General features: G+C 41.9%; 3 protein-coding genes across 4 annotated transcripts in view; 1 reads left to right on the top strand and 2 right to left on the bottom strand.

Annotated features, from left to right (window-relative positions):
• The window catches only part of PHYH (phytanoyl-CoA 2-hydroxylase), a 1,057,918-nt gene that overhangs the window by 821,492 nt on the left and 212,412 nt on the right, over positions 1 to 24,014 (bottom strand). The gene's annotated exons all lie outside the window — the stretch shown is intronic.
• Positions 1 to 24,014, bottom strand: part of FRMD4A (FERM domain containing 4A) — a 695,352-nt gene that overhangs the window by 449,940 nt on the left and 221,398 nt on the right. The window lies entirely within an intron of this gene.
• LOC126962382 (high mobility group protein B3-like) lies at positions 14,252 to 16,095 on the top strand. Its single transcript, XM_050803282.1, has one exon. It carries the CDS (start codon positions 15,163 to 15,165, stop codon positions 15,748 to 15,750), a length of 588 nt encoding a protein of 195 aa, XP_050659239.1. The 5' UTR covers positions 14,252 to 15,162; the 3' UTR covers positions 15,751 to 16,095.

Consider the following 24,014-nt stretch of genomic DNA (forward strand, 5'->3'; position numbering starts at 1 on the left):
ATGGTTGTTATATGGAGAAATTAACCGAAGGATAATGACACTTAAATCCTTGACATAATCATGAGGTTCACTCGTCATCTAAAGAAAACACATACTCATAATGCTCACACCCACTCATACATAATAAAAGCTTTGACGGGATGAGTGGGACCTGCTTGTACGCACTATTTTCTGCAAAGAAACTATGTTTATAGGCAATAAACAAATGTCTTTGATTTCAACCATATTATGAATAAAATAATCAGCAGAGTGCTAAGAGGAAGTTCTATAATAAATCTTGGCATTTCGTCATTTAATAGAGACTAGATATCCTGCTTAAAGCTGCAGTTTATCTCTTATTAGTTACAAATGTCACAGCCCATGACTCTTAGAAGGATGCTTACGACCCACAATTAGATATCCTAGAATGTTTAATTCTGCTTGCCTTTGAATTTCTTTTCAAAAGCAGTCCTCTTTCCCTCACTGTTCACTGCCACCTAGTGAATTTAGCTGGGAAAGAAACCATAGCTGGAAAGAAAATGCTTTTTTAAAAGGCAACAGCTTTCACCAGTGACTTACCTTGTCAAATGATAATGCAGCAGGAGGATGGAGGCTTTTGCCAAACAGGCCGTGGCAAAGACAATGAAATTCGACCCATCAGAGCAGAACGCATTAACAAAGCCCCATGTCCAGGGGAAGCTTCTGGAAGGAGCAGCTCAGGTGAGCAACTCATGACAGCTCTGGGCTTCTGATCTGACAGTCTGGTTCAAAAGAATCAAAGTCTGTTCCCTTTGATTCCCCTTCGATTGAACCCAAATGCCAGGCAACATGGCGCATTGCCCATCCTGGGCAGATGTTAGGGGCTTGGTACAGAGAAAGGGTGCGTGCAATGATGAGGCCTGTGCAGGAGCCCCAGTCTACATGGGAGGCATCAAAACCATGTTAACGAGACCCCCTGGGGGATGATCACAGAACTGAAGCAAGTGGTAATCAGAATGGAAATGTAATGATGTGCCGCTATCCTGCTATCCTGCTTCCCAACTCTGCTGTGGGCCGGTCTCCTCTCACTGTGAACACAAAGGCTGTAGTCTCCTTTCAAACGGAGAGCAGCTTCTACCCAGGGTCATCCGTGCTGTTCCTCCAACACCCAAACAGAAAACTGCAAGAGAGAGGTGGGCATGGTACTGATTCAGTGAGCCCTGCATGGCTCCATGCGGCCCTACTAGAAAAATCCTATCGCTTCAGAAAGCACCTTGCCTCTCTCTATTGGGCATGAGGTTGGCAAGAGTGATCTTTGGTGACTCTGCTCTGTCCAGGTTCTTTGCAAGAGCTGGAGAAGTAGATTGCTCAGGTTAGAGGTGTAATTAATACCCCTGCAGTGCCCCAGAAAGATGCATTGAAGATTTGCAGTGGCTACTGCCATTGGCCCATGTGTGTGTGCGCATGCCAAGTGTGCATGTGTGGACATATGTGCATGTATGTATATCTATGCCTATGCATGAAGGTATATGCTTGTGTGTGCACATGTGTATGTATGTGGGTGTGTGTGAACCAAGAGTGTGTGGGGGAACCAAGAGATCCATACATCCATATGCATGGATGTATATCTGTGTGTATGTACACATGCGCATGTGTGTGTGTGAACATGAAGGAACTGAAGATTTTGAGTCTCTTATTGATGCAAACTGCCTCTGAAGGGTGAGTTTTAATGACTGTGACAGTTAAGGGGAAACCAAGACAAAGAAACCAACGATTTTAATAATTAAATGAGACCAAAATAAAACTCTAAGATTTATTTTTTTCCCTCAGGAGACCACTGGCCATTCAGCTCATGACACTTCTCCCCGTCAGCATTCTCCAGAGTAAGTGCTTCTTTCCCCGGGAACTAGTTCAAGTTTTAAAGGATTCTGCATGGGACTGCCTGGATGCTTCCTGCTAGCCATCACTTTCATGCTCAGAATAGATTTGCCCCATTGCAAAAGTGGCGCTGTCACTTGGCACTGGGCCACTCACTGATTTGATGCCATTCGTATCGTAATTTACAGTTGTCGATTGAATTGGAAGGCTTGAACTATCCGTGGGGACATAAGCTATTAATAGAACAATGCATAAAGAGCCAAAGCACCTCGCCGGGACACTGCAGTTTGAATTATTTTACATACACACTTCTAAATGCACTCTCAACCTTAGCACTTTGCAGCAGCCTGTGGGCCAGTGTGGCTCCCTGCATCCATTTCTCCAAAATCATCGTTCCTCTCCAGCACGCTGGATTGGATCCCTGTTCAGTACCAAGCAATGAAACAAAGACCACATGTGCCAGTTTTAGCCCATATATGATGTGGTTTATAGATAAGCATAGCTAACATGCTTTCCAAAACACGACCCACTTCTCCAGAGTTTAATCATGCTGGGGCCTCTTCCAGAGGGTGGGGGTCCCTCTCCAGGGCAAGTCCACACCAATAGAAATAGCCAGAGCACTCACTGTCCACGAATCAATAAAACCAGAAGATGAACAGGAAGACATAAGGAGCGCAAGTGGAAAACTGGAACGCTACAGTAATGCGCTGAATTTGGATCGTATGTGCCCAATTGTGAGAGGCTGCAAAAATAACCCTCACCATCCTGTTCTTGGGGAAAAAAAGGCACCGAGCCTTCTGCTGTGATCAGGTTGTTCCCCTCCAAAATTCATATGTTGAAATCTAATTCTCAACGCGTGGGTATTAAGAAGTGAGACTTTCGGGGATGATTAGATCATGAAAGTGGAATCTTCATGAATGGGATTAGTGTCCTTATAAAACAGGCTGGAGGGAACCTGTTTGCCCCTTCTGTCATGTGAGGACACATAGAAGGGACATCTGTGAGAAATGGGCCCTCGCCAGACACCAGATCTGCTGTTGCCTTGATCTTGAACTTCCCAGCCTCCAAAACTGTGAGCGATCAATTTCTGTTGCTTATAAACTACCCAGTCCAAGGTATTTTGTTACAGCAGCCTGAACTGACTAAGCCACCTGCTGACTTGACTTCTTTCCCTGGCAACAATTATGGAGAGAGACTTCTGATCTCAGAAGCCCACTAGATGTAGGGAGCTCAGATGTGAGTTCCTAACAGAAATCTAGGCAACTTTGGGGCAAATAATTACTTCTTAACCCAACTCTGCAAATAAATAAGTTTTTCAATATTAGATAATTCACCCCAACGTTACAAAACATAAATCACCTAAAGAGGGAAAGGTTGAAGCAGCTAATTTTGCAGGGGACTCACTTTGCTTGGCCAAGAAGATAATTGGGCAGACCTGAACTCTGCTCTGCAGGAGTTGATGACTCAGGAGAGACACCTGAGCACAAGCTGCAGCGGCAGTGAAATGGGAACATTACGACAGTGCATTCTTTCCCACCCACATTATGTTTAGCTGCATTGCATCTTATTTATTCATTAAAGAACAAAAAACGCAGGCCGGGTGTGGTGGCTCACACCCATAATCTCAGCACTTTGGGAGGCCAATGTAGGTCGATCACCTGAGGTCAGGAGTTTAAGACCAGCCTAACCAACATGGTGAAACCCCATCCCCACTAAAAATACAAAAATTAGCCGGTGGTGGTGGTGGGCGCCTGTAACCCCAGCTACCCAGGAGGATGAGGCAGGAGAATCACTTGAACCCGGAGGAGGCGGAGATTAGAGATTGCAGTGAGCCGAGATCGTGCCATTGTACTCCAGCCTGGGCAACACAGTGAGACTCCGTCTCAAAAAAAAAAAAAAGACGTCATTTGTGGATGGAAGACATCCTGGTACATGCCATGGATTCTCTATCTATAGGAAATTTTAGAAATAGAATTTTAGAAAAATTGTAATTGCTTAAATGAGTCACAATGAGGTTTTAAAAATTTCATTCTCATTGCAGACTTTTGTTCTCTGGCTAACAGGAAGGATTAAGGGAGTAAGAAATAATAATAATTATTATGATAATAAAGTAGCTTGTATTTCATGAGCACTATGTTCTAGGCAACTGTACTAAATGCTGTTTTTTTGGGGTTTTTTTTGAGACAGAGTCTCACTCTGTTGCCCAGGCTGGAGTGCAGTGGCCGGATCTCAGCTCACTGCAAGCTCCGCCTCCCGGGTTCACGCCATTCTCCTGCCTCAGCCTCCTGAGTAGCGGGGACTACAGGCGCCCGCCACCACGCCTGGCTAGTTTTTTGTGTTTTTTTAGTAGAGACGGGGTTTCACCATGTTAGCCAGGATGGTCTCGATCACCTGACCTCGTGATCCGCCTGTCTCGGCCTCCCAAAGTGCTGGGATTACAGGCTTGAGCCACCGCGCCCGGCCTACTAAATGCTTTTAAGTGAATCATCTGTTTAATCTTAATTTTCACAGTGTTCTTTAAGATAGTCTTACCTGTCTGCCTTACAGAGGAGGAAGCTGAATTGCCCGAGGTTCAACAGCTAACATAGAACAGAACTGAGATAAAAACTTTGGATTGTTAGATTCCAAATTTAGTGCTCTTAATTATTATCTTATACTTGTAGATATATTATGTGTTAGGTATTTAGTTTTATATATACTGGTTAGTTTTAGTTTTAGCTTATATATAAACTATTTAGTTTTAGTTTTATATATTTTAGTGTGTCCAGTAAAACACTCATTATACTCTAAATTTATAGGGCAGAGTTAGCAAATAGATGAGAGAGAAAAGAGAAAAAAATCAGAAAACTTCCAAGATAATTGTGAAAGAATACCTATGACTTCTTGAACACATATATGTAAATTATAATTTATAAATTATAGATTATATAATTTACAATATACATTATATAAAATATAAATTATGTATAAACACATATGTAAATTATAATTTATAAATTATAGATTATATAATTTGCAATATACATTATATGAAATATAAATTATATATAAAAATGATATATTATATATAATTTATTTTCTAAATCCAGGAAGTTCTCACTGGATTATTGTGGCAGCCTTCAAACTGGTCACCCCTAATTCCTGTCTCTGTTCTAGTAAATCCATTCCTGTAAATTTCCATTAGAGTTGCGGTCCTAAAATGCAGGTCATATCATTCTCTCAGATATTCTATTTATTTATTTGTTTTTTGAGACAGAGTCTCACTCTGTCACCCAGGCTGGAGAGTAATGGCATGATCTCAGCTCACTGCAAGCTCCGCCCCCCGGGCTCACGCCATTCTCCTGCTTCAGCCTCAGTAGTGGCTGGGACTACAGGCGCCCACCACCACGCCTGGCTAATCTTTTTTGTATTTTTAGTAGACACGAGGTTTCACTGTGTTTGCCAGGATGGTCTGGATCTCCTGACCTCGTGATCTGCCCGCCTTGGCCTCCCAAAGTGCTGGAATTACAGGCGTGAGCCACCGTGCCTGGCTCTCCGATATTCTCAACCCAACATTTTTCAATCATTCCTTTTGTTTGACTGATAAAGGAAATACTTCTGAATATGGTTCTCAAGAATGCCCCAGTCTAGTCTCTTACGCTAGTGCCTCCCTAGCACCCATGTGGACAACTTTGTTCAATGGTCACAAGGTCTGAGGCCTTCACTCACACCATGGACCCGACCTGTCCTGCTTTCCTAGCACAGTACAACATACTGGGTGTGCATATGAGCTTTGGAGTCAATGGAACCTGGATTGGAACTCCAGCTCTGCCACTTTTCAGTGGTAGGACCTTGGACTACCTGTTTAGCTTTCCTAAGCCTTCTGTTCTTCATCTGAAAACGCGCATTGTTGAGAGCATCCAGTGAAATCACAGGAGCACTCCACTTTGCACACAGTATTCAGGAAATGGAAGCTGTTTTTATTTGCCTTGGGGAACTCTATGCCCTTTCTCAGATCCGGTTTTGGAGGACATCCTGGTATATAGGCCTCACCCCATCTCAGTCAAGCCTCAGACTCCATCAATGTCACACTCAGCCTTGACATGTGGCCTAAGCCCATACCCATGGTTCAGCTTTCCTCTTACTCCTAGTCCTGATATAATTCCAATCACCTCTTCCTAATGTGTCCAGTAAAATGCTCAATATAGTCTCAATTTATAGGGCAGAGTTAGCAAAGAGATGAGAGACAGAAGAGAAAAAAAATCAGAAAACTTCCAAGATAATTATGATCAGAATAGCTATGACTTCTCGAACACTATGTGGCAAATCCTGCTTTAAGTATTTATGTGCACAGCCATCCCTTGGGGTATGGAGAGGATTGATTCCAGGACCCCTGCCTATGTCCAAATCCAGGAATACCCAACTCCTACAGCCAGCCCTGCAGAACTCCTATACGAAAGTTGGCCCTGTTTATATGTGGTTTTCACAACCCATGAATATGATATTTTTGATCCTCGTTTGGTTGATTAAGAAAAGCCACGTGTAAGTGGACCTGTGTAGTTCAAATCCATGTTGCTCAAGGGTCAGCTATATTTACTTAATAAATTTTCAAGAGTGGTATAATTTTTAATGGTCTCTTTTACATCTACTACCTAGAGAGATTAAATAACTTATAAAATGATGGAGCCCAATACTTTTTTAAACTTTTATATTTTTGGAGACATGGTCTCCCTCTGTCGTCCAGGCTGGCCTCAAACTCTTGGGCTCCAGCGGTCTTCCAGGCTCGGCTTACCAAGTAGCTGGAGCCTGGTTTGAACCAAGGCAACCTGACTTGAGGGTCTGGGTTCTGAGCAAGTACTTTCTCCCCCCATTCCCTGTCTGGCTCTTTCCTCAGTTCTCTGTCCCTGCCATTTATACAAACTCTCAGGTAGAGCACAGATCTCTGGTTTTCACCCCCATGTGCCGGACAGGCGGCTCATCCACTCCTTGTTTTGCAGTCAGCTCAGCAAACCCAGTTGCGGTGCCTGGCTGGCTCTGTCATTTATGTCAACTTCATTTCCACTGTCGTCTCGATTCACCTGAACTTATGAATTTAAAATCACTTATCGCATGTGGTGAAAGGAAACGTTTCCATTTTCTATCAGTTTTTTATTTGAAGTAGCATCCATGCTAGAGCTTCAAAGAATTCATTAGAAATACTGGACTGCAGCCAGAGCTTGAGACCCTTGGATGCTTGGAAAAAATATCTAGAAAAATTCCTTGTGAAAAATATTTCCAAATTACTCTATCATTATAATTATTCTATCATTATCCACAAGGATAGGCTGGGTTTGGGTCCTGGGAAACTTAGAGAGGTTTTAGGAAGAGTTATTTCAAAATGGCTTTTCCACCGTATTTCCCCCCTGCCCCGCTAAAAGTATGAATAAATGAAAGACGTCAACCTTTCTATATGCGGTTACAGTCTAGGATCTGTGGTATTTTATTTTATATACTTGCTGCGTCTTAGGATAAGCTGCACAGTGAGTCAATATGAGAAAAGCCGATCTGTTCAAGATTGTTGAAGTTAAGATTATCGAAGATTATTTCATGCTGAAAATAGAATATATATATATTTCTGATTGATAGGATTTTAGGTGGATTTCATTTCCCCCCATGCTACTACCTATACTTTTTAGGTTTTCTAATAACAGAAAAAAATAAATATCTAAGGGAAAATCAATCACTTGATGACTTTACTGGGAAAACTCTGAACTAGAAGTTTGGAGTGTTAAATACAGTTTTAACTCTGTGTTAACTTTGTACAAGTCTTTCGGCATCTCAGAGCCCAAGCTTTTGTGTCCTGCCAATGTGTGGGTTGGATGGAGCTGTGATGTTTAGACTTTAGGCCCCAAACCCTAGGGTTCCCACAAGAACCTCTGACATTCCCTAACCCCTTACCCCTGAACCACCCCAGGGTTCTACCAAAACAGCTCTGTGTTATCTATTATATGTTTTACCTTTTAATATTCCCTATACTATTTCTATTTGAAAACATTTGACTTATAACCAAAAAGTTTGAAAATCTCTGGGCTAAGTGGCTTCTCACCTGTGATTTCATAATCCTCTTGTCAATCCTATATCTCATGACAACTGCAGGATCTCCCAGAACTTTCTACAGTGATCCTTCTTGGAGGCAATGAAACTCATGAAATTGGTCTGCAATAATTAACTTTGTTAGACACTTCCCAAACTTTTTTCTTAAAATCATTACTTGCTGCGGGGTTAGTCTTATGAGTAGATAAAATAGGACTAGGTAGTCTGCTCCTCAGAAGACCCTCAGATACTCACAATTGGCTGAAATTCCAAGGACACTCATTTATGCTCTATTCCAATGTAGATGTGAATTAGTTTCAACATATCTTTTGAGACAGGAGGAGAGAGGGAAAAATAACAGTGGGAACCTAGAGAGAGAGCACATCAGATGATGGACAAAGTGGTGAAGAAAGGAGATGAAAAGAAAATTGATGACACGTTCTACTTATGTCATATCTTATCCATATTTGGACCTGGTCTTCATGGTCACCATCTCCAGGCTTATGAGCTTCTACCTTCACATATGCCTGGCTTCTAACATAACACAACACAACACATCTCTCCTTCTGAATAGTGCCCATAAACTCTTCACAGAGCAAAGCACAGAGGTAAATTCTCTTCCTCTTCCCTTACTCTTCATTTTGGGATACCCTTTCAAGAGCATCTTGTCTAATTTTAGACATATCCCCCATCAATTATTGGATGAGCATCATTACTCAGCTATTTGTAGAACTTAATGAAAAAAAATTAAGCTGCTTTTACTGGATTTAAGTCCAACCCATAGATGACCATGCTTTTAGGGAACAGAAGATGCACATTTCCTTCCAGTGAAACATCTTTTGGGCAAACAAAGGATGCAAAGGAGCTCAGAAAAAGTTACAAGAAAAGAACACAAGTGAGGTGGTCCATAGATTGGAAGATTCTTTCCTAAGTGACAGAGCCTAAGGTTCCCGTACCAGCTGTAAGTCTCCTGGAATACCTTCACAGCACGCAGCTTAATCACCCTCAACAGATGTACTGGGCCGGACATGGTGACTCACGCCTGTAATCCCAGCACCTCGGGAGGCCGAGGCAGGCAGATAACTTGAGGACAGGACTTTGAGACCAGCCTGGCCAACACAGTGAAACCCCATCTCTACTAAAATATGAAAACTAGCTGGGTGTGGTGGCGCAGGCCTATAGTCCCAGCTACTCGGGAGGCTGAGGCAGGAGAATCACTTGAATCTGGAAGGCAGACACACTGAGTAATTCCCTGCTTATTTCTCATTCACCCAGCTCTTCATTGCACAGGTATGTCAGGGTGCTCTGACCACAGAGGACCAAGACCCAATCCACCCTCCCACAATGCATTGGTTATCTCACAACCCACAGTTTGAAACGTTCTGGAAATTAAGGGACTTTTAGTGGGAAGGGATACTTCAGAGAAGCTTTTCCCTGTAAATTTTCTCAATTTTATCCACAGCAAATATCTGAACTTCAAAAGCTTACTCAAATTAGATGGATTTGGCTTCTAGTACAACTTTCTTGAGTCTTGAAGATAGTGAGAAAAAAAAAAAAGTCCTGCAGAAATGAATTGCGAAGAGAAGGGCTTGGGTGTTCTCATTTTGGCATGTAGCCCTTAAAGAGATCTGACAGCCCAATTTTCCAATATGATATGCAGGAAATACGAAATTAGCTCTCAATTATATCTGGTGCAGTGATTCTGTGCATGGGAGGTTTCACGTGGGGCAACCTGTCACAGCCACTTTCTGAAGCTTTATTTTCCTAGAATTCAAAACCCAGCCAGTAAGAAACTGAAAGCACTTAGAAGCAAGTTGGAAGGAGGAAAAGATTTACTTTTTGTTCTATGTGGGTGTCATTCCTATCTAATTTCATAACAGAAGCCTCTCCTCCACACAGGTGCCTTGGCCAACAGCAGGCCCTACTGCTGAAGTGAAGAGATGGCCAGCATCCACCCCTACACGCTTCATCTTCTCCATGTAAGAAAACATTCATTTTAATCAGATCAGCAACATGCCCATCTAATCTAAAATATTATACAAATACATCCTCACTCACATGTGTTCCGTGACTAAGCTTTGCCTAATGGGGTGTTAATAGAAATCTCCTGAAACAGGTGGGGAATAACCTTCTCTCTCTTTTTCCTACTGCAGCCTGGAATACAGATGTGATGCCTGGATCTCAAGTAGCCACTTGGGGCCATGAGGTGATCCACTGAGGATGGTGGAGGAGCAAAATACCAGAGGCCTGGGTCTCTGTTGACTACAGAACTTCCAAAACAGCCCTGGATTAACTACCTGCAGGCTGTTTTTTTCACAAAAGAGAAATAAATATCCTGTTTAAGCCACTATTCATATATCTAGTAAGCATTAGTTTTTCTATTATATGAAGCTGAATGTAAAATGAATCGATATCATTAGTGTATTTATTTCAAATATCAGGTTCTCTTAGTACAAAATTGCTAAGATAAGGCAGCACACTCTAAGGGGCACCTTATCTCACCCGCCCACCCTATGGCCAGAGTCATTATTGGAATAATTAGTTGGAAGGTCATTGCGATGTTCTTCTTCCCTCCCTTCCTATCATCTGTCTTTTTTCTATGATAAGTCATAGAATTTTTAAGGATCTAAATTCCATAAAGATCACATTGAAATGATGAACTTAAAATGGCTGAACCTATCCTCAGCTAAAACAATTACGTTCAGTCAACGATTCCTACTAAGCTGAAGTCGGCCAACTACAGACAAGGTATGGTATGGTACCAGTTCCTCCTTGCTGTGACTTGGAGCAAATACTGGCTTAGAGAAAGGTCTTCTCTCATCTTTTCCCCCATGTTTCATGTGCTTCCCACAGTCCTCCTGCCATGGAGGTCTACACTGCCATCGAGGTCTACACTGCCGTTGAGGTTACGTCGCCATTGAGGTCTACACTGACATTGAGGTTACACTGCCGTTGACGTTACACTGCCGTTGTGGTCTACATTGCCATCGAGGTTACACTGCCATTGAGGTCTACACTGTGGTACTCATTTCCCTGCTCTAGATCTCTTACTTTGACTTACACCAGACCTCAGTCTCTGCCCATATAATTGCTCAAGTCTAGAACCCCAATCTTCTTCTCTAAGCGGGTTTCCTTTCTTCCCAGATGCTCTACTCCCCAGAAAGGGAAGGCGAGGCCACACAGAGCCCATCTATGCCTTCCTGTCCCCGAGGCTCTACGGTGGCCCTGCTCAGTGTCCCTAGCCCCATCTGTGCTGTAACCCCAGCCTGGCCTGAGTAGAAAGGCCAGGGAGACACAAAGCCAGGAGAATTTCCCCAGCCACTCTGGTCCCCACGAGCCAGTCCAAGCACTCGGGATGCTGAGGTCAGAGCATGGGAAATTGCCAACTTTCAGCCACTGTGGGTCCATCAAGCTGGCGATTTCATGTGGTTCGACTTAGTCCTAGAGCTCTCACTGTGTGTGGCTCTCCTATCCAGGGAAAACCAAACCATCTCAGGCAAGCCTGACAGAGAGCTGCCTTTAAAAGATTCTGAATTGAGTGTGGTATGGGGGCAGGCCTGATAAGTGTGTCCTTAGATGCCTTCAAGGGCTCTGGGCAGTGTTTGAGGGATCCAACTGAACTCAGTTACACCAAGCTCTCCCTCATTGTGGCAGGACTTCTGGTCATGGGGTCCCCTCCCTGCAGGACCCTTCCATCATCCCAGATCCTCATACAGTGGAGTCTCTCTCATCCTCACAAGCTCAGCTCATCTGTTTCATTTAATCATCACTGCATTTCTGGCACCAAGCCTGGCCCGTAAGAGATAGGTCATTTGAAGAGCTATATGTCATAGCTCTTTTCATGGTCACTTGTTTTCTTCGGGCCTCCTGACATCCAAGAAATGTATTGTCATTTATAAGCTTGAAAGCAAGTTTAAGCAATAAAATAAAGTTTGTTAGATGGCTGGGCATGGTGCATCATACCTGTAATCCCAGCAGTTTGGGTAGCCAAGACCAGACAATCACTTGAGCCCAGCAGTTTGAGAGCAGCCTGGGCAACATAGCAAGACCCCATCTCCACAAAAATAAAAATAAAAAATAAAGTTTGTTAGATATGCATATCCATGTCTTCTCTCTATAAAATTATAATAGAGTTACTATAAATAATTTTAATGGACTATTACATAAATTAATACATTGTCACTTATAACATTGTAGTTTACATCTCTAAAAGACAGAGATTTAAAGAAAATGACTATAATGCCATTCTTATACAATAATTTCTTAATATTCTCAAATGGTGCTTAGACTTCCTCAATTGTGTGTGTTGTTTGAAGCAGGATCTAAATAAGGTCCATAAATAGCGATTGACTAGTATGTCTCAGTTCTCTTTTAATCTATAGATTTCCCAATTTCTTTCTTTTTTCTTGCAAATCTTGTTGAACACACTGGGCCATTTGCTTTTACAGTTTCCTGTAATCTGGATTTTACTAATTGAATCTCTGTGGTGTTGTTTATCATGTTCCTCTGTTTCCTGTATTTCTTGTACATTTGGCAAGAATACGTCATCAGTGGAGGCACCTCCTTCCACCCAGCGTTATATAATGTCTGGTTTTCTCTCTTTTTGTGGTATCATCATCTGTTGATCTCTGCCTAACTCCGTTAATTCTTTAGGGATTGTAAATGTCGTCATTTTTATTCTATCATTCCTACATCATTGATTAGTTAGAATATATCCACAACAGGAAACACCGCTTTATTCACCAATTTTTAAAATTCACCAATTTTTACCATGCCTAGCATCATCCAAATGTGACTGATGAATTTATTTAAAGCATCATTATTCATTTATGGAGTCAAACAAATTTGATATGTTTCAATTCATCCATTACAGTTTTATCCTAATTTGGAATCAAATTGTCTGACCCCAGGAATAAGAACTATTCAGTTCCTCCTGAATCTGTTTGAAACACCCTTGATAGTCATTTAATTTCTTTGCTTCCTGGTGTGACCAATTATTTAAGGGGGTTGGTTCTCTTTAGTGGGAAATAGAATCTAGATCCACCATTGGGGAACGAGGAATACTAATTACTACTGGATTGGTTGTTTCTAGGACTTTACAGGGTACAAAATTGGGGCATTTTAAGTATTTTCTTTTAAGTATAAATTAAGTCATACATTTATGCTGGTATTTCCATTTCAAAATCAGGACTACAGTTTTACACAATCTCATCAATTTCCTTTTTCTCACATGACAAAAATCTGGATCTCAATGACGCCAGCACCATTTCTCACCTGCTTTATCCACACTACTCACATGATAGCCTCAGAAAAACAAAATCACCACTACCAACACCAAAGTGACTGGTAATCATTTCAGATTTTTTTTAAAGTTCTTTCTGTCCTTTGGGATATATAATGAAATCGCTATGACATAAAAGTTGCTTTGCAATTTGGAGATTTCTGAAGGAACTTAAAACCAAGCTTCCATTGGACCCAGCAATCCCATTAGAGGGAATATACCCAAAATAAATAAATCATTCTAGCAAAAAGACACCCACACTCGTATGTTCATCACAGCACATTTACAACAGCAAAGAATCAATAATATACCCCTCAACCTAAGTGCCCAGCAATAGTGGGTTGGATAAAGAAAATGTGGGACATATACACCATGGAATACAATGTAGCCATGAAAAAGACTGAAATCATGTTCTTTACAGCAACATGGATACAGCTGGAGGTCATTATCCTGAGCAAATTAATGCAGGAACAGAAAACCAAATACTACATGTTCTCACTTATAAGTGGGAGCTAAACACTGCATATTCACAGACATAAAGATGGGAACAATAGATGCTGGAGACTACTAGAGAGGGGAGAGAGGGAAGGGACAAGGGCTGAAAAACTACCTATTGGGTACTATGCTCACTATCTGGCTGACAGGATCATTTATAACCCAAACCTCAGTGTTACACGATATACCTGGGTAACAAGCCTGCATGTGAACCCCCAAATCTAAAATAAAAGTTGAAATCGTAATAAAGTAAACTAAAAGTTGCTTTAAATAGTTCCTCCCTGTGTGTTTATGCCATCAACCAGATGTATATTTAAGTTTATTTTTTACTATTTAGGAGTTGCTTAAAGTTAACTTAATATTTATGCAACATGTTTATATCATTCTAAATCTCTAAAACAAGATATAGCCAAAGCTCATAGCTTCTATCATTATCTTATTCACTTTGTTGCATCATTTTTCTTGTAGGTACCAGTTAGCCATTCTGTGTGTGTGTTTAGTGATCTTTGCTCTATTTTAAAAACATAAATAAATGGGTGTATATATTCATATCTTCCCTTTTCTAGAAAACAGCATACACTTTCTCACCTCACTTTTGCGTATAATAATATACCTTGAAAATCGCTCTATGGTTTATATAGAAGAGTTACTCATTTCTTTATAGAGCTACGAGATATTCTTTCATGTGGCTGGACCACAATTTATTTACCCAGACACCAGTGGATAGACATTTGGGTTATTTCAGGTTGCTTTTCTTTTACTATGACAAATAATGCTGCAAGGAGTAGCCTCAGGAATAAGTGTTTTTGTATTTTTGGCAATCCATCTTAGGGGTGGGTCTCCAGAAGACGACCAAAGAGTAAATGTGTATATGATTTTGCTATACATGTTGTCAAATTCCCTTTCATAGAAGCTGTACCTTCTTGCATTCCCACCAGTATTCTCTGCAAGTGCCTCACTCTTCACAGTCGCTCCAATAGAATTCACTGCCAAACTGTGGGCTTTTTGTCCCTCTGTAGAGAGAAATGGCATTTTCATGTCGCTTTAATTGGCATTTCTCTTACTATTAGTGGGACCAGCATCTTTCTCAGGTTTCAGCTCTATTTTCAGATAAATGCATTTTAAAACATCTCGTAAGCTATGCATTATTATTTGGCCTTAATTTATGGGTGATATTTTGTGATACTAATTAAGTGCATTTGAGCTGGCTATTCAGCAGATCTTTGTAAGCACGGATCACCAAATCTGTCTGAAGTTTCTGAAATCTCTTCTACTTTAGAACAGCACATTTGAGAAGTAGTGTTATCAGGACTGAGGTTTAAACTCTTTGGCATATCTGGGGTATGTGATTGGAAATGTGTCTGAATTGGAATGTTGCCTTAACGAACACGTGTATAGAGCTTCACTATATATTCTAATGAGAATTCTGTACCAACACAAACCAGGTACTTCTTCATCAAGAACTTAACCTGATTAGACTAGCAAACAATACAGTCAGGATGGCTAAAGGTGACCCCAAGAAACCAAAGGGCAAGATGTCTGCTTATGGCTTCTTTGTGCAGACGTGCAGAGAAGAACATAAGAAGAAAAACCCAGAGGTCTCTGTCAATTTTGCAGAATTTTCCAAGAAGTGCTCTGAGAGATGGAAGACGATGCCCGGGAAAGAGAAATCTAAATTTGATGAAATGTCAAAGGCAGATAAAGTGCGCTATGATTGGGAAATGCAGGATTACGGACCAGCTAAGGGAGGCAAGAAGAAGAAGCATCCTAATGCTCCCAAAAGGCCACTGTCTGGATTATTCCTGTTCTGTTCAGAATTCCGTCCCAAGATCAAATCCACAAACCCCGGCATCTCTATTGGAGACGTGGCAAAAAAGCTGGGTGAGATGTGGAATAATTTAAATGACAGTGAAAAGCAGCCTTACATCACTAAGGCAGCAAAGCTGAAGGAGAGGTATGAGAAGGATGTTGCTGACTATAAGTCAAAAGGAAAGTTTGATGGTGCAAAGGGTCCTGCTAAAGTTGCCCGGAAAAAGGTGGAAGAGGAAGATGAAGAAGAGGAGGAGGAAGAAGAAGAGGAGGAATAAAGAAACTGTTTATCTGTTAAAAAAAAAAAAAAAAAAAAAAAAAAAAAAAAAAGAACTTAACCCGATTAGACAGTCCTGTTTAGCAAAAAGAAGGACTGGGGAAATGGTTTGTTTAAAATAGCCTTGGAGAAAGAACACACTTACAGGCTGGGTTTTTGCATAGGAAAAATAAGACAGGGAATTGAAGAATCAATAATATGCCCCTCATATTTGCTAAAGAAATGAAATAGAATGAATTTCTGAAGGGCAGGGATAAAATGAAAAAGGACCGATAGAAGAAAATTACTCCATAGAAACAAAAACAAATTCAATGGGGAAAAGTAGAAAGAGTCAAGAGCCAATTTCCTATGGACTCCTACAATCTCGAAGTCTCTGGCTGCCGTGAGACCTTCCCAGATCTTTGTAGTTCATGTAATTTTTCACACTTTTCTGACTTATTGATAAGATCAGCCATTTTTGCACTTTCTTGATTACATTCAATTTAGCACCTTATTGCTCATATCCTATCTTGTATTACTCTCTATTTGTTTCACTTACATGAAAGGCTCTCAAAGGGTTGAAGAGCCCAAGAGATTCCAAGCTCCTCAGCCTCTAGAAGATTAGACATTTATGAAGTTTCTTGACTGAGAAATAAATATGGACTGGGGAGATACTGGTTGAAAAAAAAGCACCTCAGAAAAAAAAAAAAAAAAGCCTCCAAAGAAACTTCTCAGAAGCAGCAATGGGTGAGATATTGTACCCTGCAAAGGCTGAACAGGAATCATTCATTTCTTCTCTTCCACAGTCAGTTCCTTAGTAGACCATAATTTCCAGTTTGTTTCACTGTTGGATGAAAGTTACAAAGAAAGTGAAAGTTCTGCAAAGAAGAAGAGAGTAACAAAAGAATGTAAAATGAGTGTTACACGAGAAAGTCAATAGATATATACTTGTTTCTTTTAAAGAACATAAAAATCAAGTGTCCCAATTACTGTCATCACCTGCACTTAAATTTGAACATATTCTCCTGCTGCAAAACAAAATACATAATCCAGTGTGTTTCCCTTTGTGTCTAAGCTGCCGGAAAAATTGGAGCAAAATTCATCAAGAATTTCTGTCAACTACTCAATGTAATGCCTAGAAGTTTACATTAGTTCCAGTTCTTAAAAAATGCTTTGGCCAGGTTTGGGGGCTCACGCCTGTAATCTCAGCACTTTGGGAGTCTGAGGTGGGCAGATCACTTGAGGTCAGGAGTTTAAAACCAGCCTGGCCAACATGTAGAAACCCTGTCTCTACTAAAACTACAAAAATTAGCCGGGTGTGGTGGCGGGCACCTGTAATCCCAGCTACTAAGGTGGTTGAGGCAGGAGAATCGCTTGAACCAGGAGGCAGAGGTTGCAGTGAGCTCAGATCATGACACTGCACTCCAGCCTGGGCCACACAGCAAGACTCCATCTTCCCCCGGCCCCCCACCCAAAAAAAAATGTTTTCTACTCGGGAGGCTGAGGTGGTAGGATCACTTGAGCTCAGGAGGTCAAGGCTGCAGTGAGCTGAGATTGCGCCACTGCACTCCAGGCTGGGCAACAAAGCGAGACGCTGGCAAAACAAAAAACAAAAAACTCTTTTCTTTATTTCTAAGTGTTTTATCCCTGAGCCATTGAACATATCACAGATGTGGTTAAAAAATAAAAATATGCATACATAAACATTGCTTTCCTATATAGAAGAAGGACTTTATAAAAAGGTCATCCAAAACCTTGTGTCTAGTTTAGAAGATCAAATAAGGACAAACTGGTTCACGAAAAGAATAAAAGGAATTCACTCAAAAGAAAAAAAATTCCTTCTTGCCCATGATCAAATGTGGAAATGGGGGTGCTGACGCAGACATCCCTGTCTTTGAAAACAGCAAACTTGAGAGATTTTATAAATTGTGAAGTGATCTGTAAGGCTATTCTCTTTTATAATTATTCAAGATGAGAACGCAGAAATAAACATTCCGGACAACGGAGGCATTCATCCATTTATTAAGGTGGCAAGATCGGAAGATACTCCAAAGAATGGTCCATCTAGTTACTTGAAATATATTAGAGCAGCTTTCTTGCTAAAACAAACAAACAAACAAACAAACACCTGTAAATTCCTTTGTTATCTGAAAACCACTGCAGAGCCATTTTTCTTTTGCCATGATTGAAATGATTTTAATCTGCCAAACATACCTCAGAATTCTTTCACAAGCAGTTACTTTTTTCTTTTTAACGGTTATGTAAATTTTTTAGTTCTGTGTATTTTATTATTATTATTATTATTTGTTTTAGAGACAGTGTCTCCTGTCACCTAGGCTGGGGTGCAGTGGTGCAGTCACAGGTCACTGCAGTCTTGGATCCTTGGGCTCAAGCTATCCTCCTGCCTCAGCCTCCCAAGTAGCTGGGACTAAAGGCATGCTAAAAAATTTTAAGACCTGCCGGGCGCGGTGGCTCAAGCCTGTAATCCCAGCACTTTGGGAGGCCGAGACGGGCGGATCACGAGGTCAGGAGATCGAGACCATCCTGGCTAACACGGTGAAACCCCGTCTCTACTAAAAAATACAAAAAACTAGCCGGGCGAGGTGGCGGGCGCTTGTAGTCCCAGCTACTCGGGAGGCTGAGGCAGGAGAATGGCGTAAACCCGGGAGGCGGAGCTTGCAGTGAGCTGAGATCCGGCCACTGCACTCCAGCCTGGGTGACAGAGCGAGACTCCGTCTCAAAAAAAAAAAAAAAAAAAAAAAAAAAAAAAAAAAAAAAAAAAATTTTAAGACCTGTGAGAAAATACACATATCATATAATTTACCATCTTTATTTTTAGGTTCAGTAGTGTCAATTACATTTATGTTGTTGTACAAGTAATGGCCTAAACATTTTCATCTTGCAAAACAGAAACTTTGTATCTATTAAACAATTACCTCTCTACCCTAGCTTAGCCTCCGGTAACTACCACTCTGTTTTCTGTCTCTACAAATTTGACTATTCTAGGAAGTCACGTAAGTGGAATCCTACATTATTTCTTTTTATGACTGGCTTATTTCACTTAGCATAATGTCCTCCAGGTGCACAGGCAATATTTTACCCTCAATTTATTTATTCTGCTTTTTAAAATCACGAGCCTCTCTATGCCATGGGTTTCCCTGAGGCATGGATCCACTAAGAATGATGAAATAACATCCCACGCTGTGATTTGGCTCAAGGCTTTATTATTGCCATTGGACAGTTATAAAATGCCCAGATGTCTAGCTCAAGAATTACTTCACCTTACACAGTCCTCTACCCTGCAGGGATATCTAAGCTTGCAGCACTATGGTTAGGGAAAGATCAAAGTACAGAAGTCATTAAGACTGAATTTTAATACAATTAATCTATCAATTCATTGTGGATTAATTCATCCACAATGAATTCATACATATAAGAAATGTCTCTGAAACATACCTACTACAGGCAATGCATGATGTCATGCACCAAAAACAATAAGCCATGATCCTGGCAGGGAGAAATCTTATTGCGAGATAAAGCAAATATATTTTTGAATAACATAAGAGGTGGTTACAGGATTTTATGACTAATTGACAAACTAATGACAAAACATTAAGTGGTGTGTGCTGTGGACGGGGGAAGACATCCTGCAGGGCAGGTGGAGGAGGGAGCAGGATTCACCCACAGCTCCTAATCCATTGTAGATACTCCATGATTAAGGAAGGAAAGAAGGAAGGAAGGAAGGAAGGAAGGAAGGAAGGAAGGAAGGGAGGGAGGGAGGGAGGGAGGGAGGGAAACAGAATGATGAAAGAGCTTTATGGCCCAGGGAATAGAGTGAGCAAATGCTTGGTGTTGAGAAAATGCACAATTAATTTGAGAAATGGTGATCAGACTAATTTGTCAGAAGGAAGGGTAGAAACACAGAAAGACATTGGTAAGAGGACCAGCCATGGAATGTGGCCCAGCTGGGGAGGGCCCAGAGCAGTCAAGTCCATGTTCGAATTTAATTCTCTAAGTAATGAGGAGCTATGAAGATCAGTGAGCAGCAGTAACATGATTAATGTGGCATTTTAGGAGGATTAATCTGGCAGGTGTGCCTGATGGAGGAGCACAGAGGAGAGGGTAGAGAGCAGTCTGCAGTGGTCTCGATGTGGTTGTGTCTGTGTTTTCTTGCCTTTGATTTCAAAAGAATAAAATAGCTTTTAAGAGATAACAATAGCTCCACCAGGACCTCACCCATCTTCACACTGGGCTTTGCTTATAGGAGGAAATGATTAAACTTTCTTTCTTTTTTTGAGATGGAGTCTCACCCTGTAGCCCAGGCTGGAGCGCAGTGATGCCATTTTGGCTCACTGTAACCTCTGCCTCCCGGGTTCAAACGATTCTCCTGCCTCAGCCTCCAGAGTAGCTGGGATTATAGGCGTCTGCCATGATGCCTGGCTAATTTTTGTGTTTTTGGTACAGTTGGGGTTTCATCATGTTGGCCAGGGTGGCCTTGAACTCCTGACCTCAGGTGATCTGCCTTCCTCAGCCTCTCAAAGTGCTGGGATTACAGGCATAAGCCACTGTGCCCCGCCCCCTGATTAAACTTTTTTTCTTTCCAAATTCAAAAGGAAACTATGCTTACTATGCTTCCATCTCTCCCTTCCCTCGATGTGTATAGTTATTACAATTACGGAGACAGACAAAGAGGTTGTTAAATAGTGGCTCTGTGTAAGTGCGGGCTAAGGGTGAAACACTCGCCGAGAGAGCAGCCCTGAGCAGCCTGGAGGGGAAGGAGCTTGGGGACCTTGTACAGATTCGGACTGGAATCCCTTTTAATGACAGAGTTGTATTCTGCGGACTTAGGAGAAAACCAGCTCAAAGAATCCTGCCTGGTGTGCTGATTTTCATTTCGTTTGTCATCATTATTATTGTATTTTCAAAACGAGGTCCGCATGGATACATCGTTTAAAAGTTATACAGTTGACTCTTGAACAACGCGGCTGAGCTGCCGGGGTCCACTTACAGGTGAATTTTCTTCTGTCTCTGCCACTTCTGAGACAGCAAAACCAACCCCTCCTCTTCCTCCTCAGCCCGCTCAATGTAAAGATGAGGAGGATAAAGGCCTTTATGATGATCCAGATCCAATCCCACCTAATGAATAGAAAATATATTTTCTCCTCCTTGCGATTTTCTTAGTAACATTTTCTTTTCTCTAGCTGACTTTATTGTGAGGATACAGTACAGAATGCATAGAACACACAAAATATGTGGTAAGTGGCTGTTTGTGTTATTGATAAGGCTTCTGGTCAAGATCAACAGTAGACTATTAGTAGTTAAATTTTGGGGGAGTCAGGAGTTATACCCAGATTTCTGACTGAAAGGGGTATCAACGCCCCTAACTCCTATGTTGTTCAAGGATCGATTGTACATTAAAAAAGCCATTTTCAGAAATTATTTGTTGCTTATTTCTTCAAGTTATCCAAATCAAAGGCTATTTAGTAATACTCAAATTGGTCAAAGGCTATTGTAAAGCCCTAATTGGAAATGCATACGTGTGTGTGTGTGTATGTGTATGTGTGTGTATGTGTGTATGTGTGCTGCCATTGTTCTCTTCTTCTTTCTCCTCCTTCTCCTCCAGCAGGGTCGTATTATTGAAAAGCACACCTTTATCTGCTACCTGAATAATATAGGAGTCACATCTCCGAGCCTCTGCTGCTCTGCATCCCACCTCACCCCCAGCCCCTCCTATCACCAAGGATGCTGGGAGCTACTGTGAGTTGGCCAGACTCCAGCAGGGCATGGCCTTGGCCTGCAGTCTCAGTGGGGCATGCTTTCAAAGGCTCAAGCACACATACATGTGAGTATGGCTGCTTTTGGAAATTTTGTCTTCTCCCTGTGGCTTCTCTGAAAGGTCACTCACTGCCCACTGTGTGCGCCAACAAAGGTTCTGGGAAGATGCCTTGGGCTGGTTTCCTGCAGACTTGGGTGGATTCATTCCCAATTCCTTTTGGTTATTTTTCTCAGGCTCTCTTCTCTCTGGGTGAGCTCTGGCCTTTCCACCAGCCAGGTCCTACTTCAGAGACACAGGTAGGGCTTAAGGAGCCTCATTTGAGCCAGCTGGGGTCCCAGGGCTCACTTCCATTGATTTCAAAAACCCCAGGAAGAGCCAGTGGAAAGGGCATATACCCATGCTCCAAAGCTTCTGTCCATCATTTGGAGGATGATGCTTCAAGTCTTCACTTGGAATGGATTTATTCCTATTTTTAGACACAATCTAATAAGCCCATTTTTCTGTTTCCTCAATTCTCATTCACTTACCGCCTGTAATTTAGGAGAGGCAGACCCAAAGAGAGCAGAAAGGAATGACCGCTGCAAACCTGACAATGAGAGAGGGGTGCAAAGGAAGACTCAATACAGAGATGGCAGCCGGAGAACCATTCCCTAAAACCCCAGCTATCAGATGAAAGAGAGAATGGCCAAATGCCTCTTTGGGGTCAGCTGACGTTGTTTGGAGAAATGTGAGAGGTAACAAACAGGGAGGAAATCTGAGTGTCTAGGGTTAAGCCCCTTGCAGAGAGTTTCAGAATCCTGCAGATCCGCTGGTAGGCATCTCAGCCTGCAAAATCCCATTTAAGCTACCGGGATTAGCACATGCTGAAGGGTTCAGCACTGGATCCATGCCGGCCCTCTGCATATTGGATGCCAAAGAGCAAGTTCTGAGTGGATGTGGAAGAAGGTACTTAAGTACTGTAGGAGGAGAAAGAATGGGACAGAAAGAGTGGGCACACGGTGACATAAGACATGACTGCCTACCTGCTACCCATACACTCACTCACTCACCCTCCCGCCAACCCCCAGCAAGCCTCTTAGACCACCTAGTACATTCCAGGGTGGTCTAAGAGGAATGTACCACCTAGTACATTCCTAGTACTGTGCTGTGTTCTAAGGATACCAAATGAGAGCCTGTCCCCTGGAAGCTTGTAGTCTAGAGCAGCTCACCTTCAAAATCCAATGCGTGTTTTATAGTAACAGCACACCTCAAATCTGAGTCACTCTGCAAGTGGCAAGAGACACCTGTGCTGATGGCTACTGCATTGCACACTGCAGGTGTAGGCAAATCTGGCTGTTCCTTGATCACTACTAATGCAAAAGTCCCAGTCCATCTGTGGTTGGCCCCTTATCACTTATTTCATAGCTCTCACAAAATCACAAATATATAGGAAAAATAATAATTACTCTTCCCTAGTTAGCTATACTATGACTAGTCTTACAGTCTTCTTCCCAGAGATGAGGATATTGCTTATGTAATTGTTCTCATCTCCCTTACTCATAGACATTGATAAAGTTTGGAAATTTGTCCCCTTCTAATCTCATGTGGAAATGTGACTCCCAGTGTTGGAGGGAGGGCCTGGTGGGAGATGTTGGGATCACGGGAAAGGATCCTTCATGAGTGGTTTGGTGCTGTCCTTGTGGTAACGAGTGAGTTTTCACTCTATTCGTTTGCACAAGAACTGATGCTTAAAAAGAGCCTGGTACCTCCCTCTCTGCTGTCTCTTGCCACGTGACATCCCTGCCCTCTCTCCACCTTCCACCATGATTGGAAACTTCCTGAGGTCTGCACCAGAAGCAGATGCCAGTGCCATGGTTCTTGTCTGCAGAACCAGAATCAACCTCCTTTCTTATAAATTACTCAGCCTCAGATATCTCTTCATAGCAATACAAATAGACTAAGACATACATCAATGTAAAACTCCACTGAGCTCCTTGAAAGCCCACACCTTAACGATCAGCACTGCTGACTGTATAGCATTCTCGGAAAGAAAAGTTGCCTATAATAGACCCTCAATAAATAGTTTTGAGTGAATGGTTGAAGAAGTAGTTTGCAAGTGTCATTTTCAAGGCACTAGGAAAACAGGACCAATATTCAGAAACACATCAGATCATGCATGCCTTAGTTGTTTTTCTCCTCGGGCTATTGCAGCTTCTGTGCATGCAAATGGAGGGGTTGGCTATGAAAATTGCATGCCCTGCATCATTACTCTGTTCTATTAGGAACCAGGCCCGACAGAAACACAGGGACATGTTTCACTTCAGAAACGTGTGTAGCATCTGTTAGGAAAGCCTGAAAACCGCCACGACAGCTTATTGTTCACCTCAGATTCAAGCAAAGAATGCACACTGGTAGGTGGTTTTTGCACGTTCATTCCTCTGTTAAGATCACATTGGGCCCATTGCAATGGGTGGATTGAACAGAAATAGCGCAATGTTTTACCTCTTGTGTTTTCTTGGCTGAAAGTAGAT

This window comes from Macaca thibetana, chromosome 9 (genome assembly GCF_024542745.1).
Source record: "Macaca thibetana thibetana isolate TM-01 chromosome 9, ASM2454274v1, whole genome shotgun sequence".
NCBI classification, from domain to species: Eukaryota; Metazoa; Chordata; class Mammalia; order Primates; family Cercopithecidae; genus Macaca; species Macaca thibetana.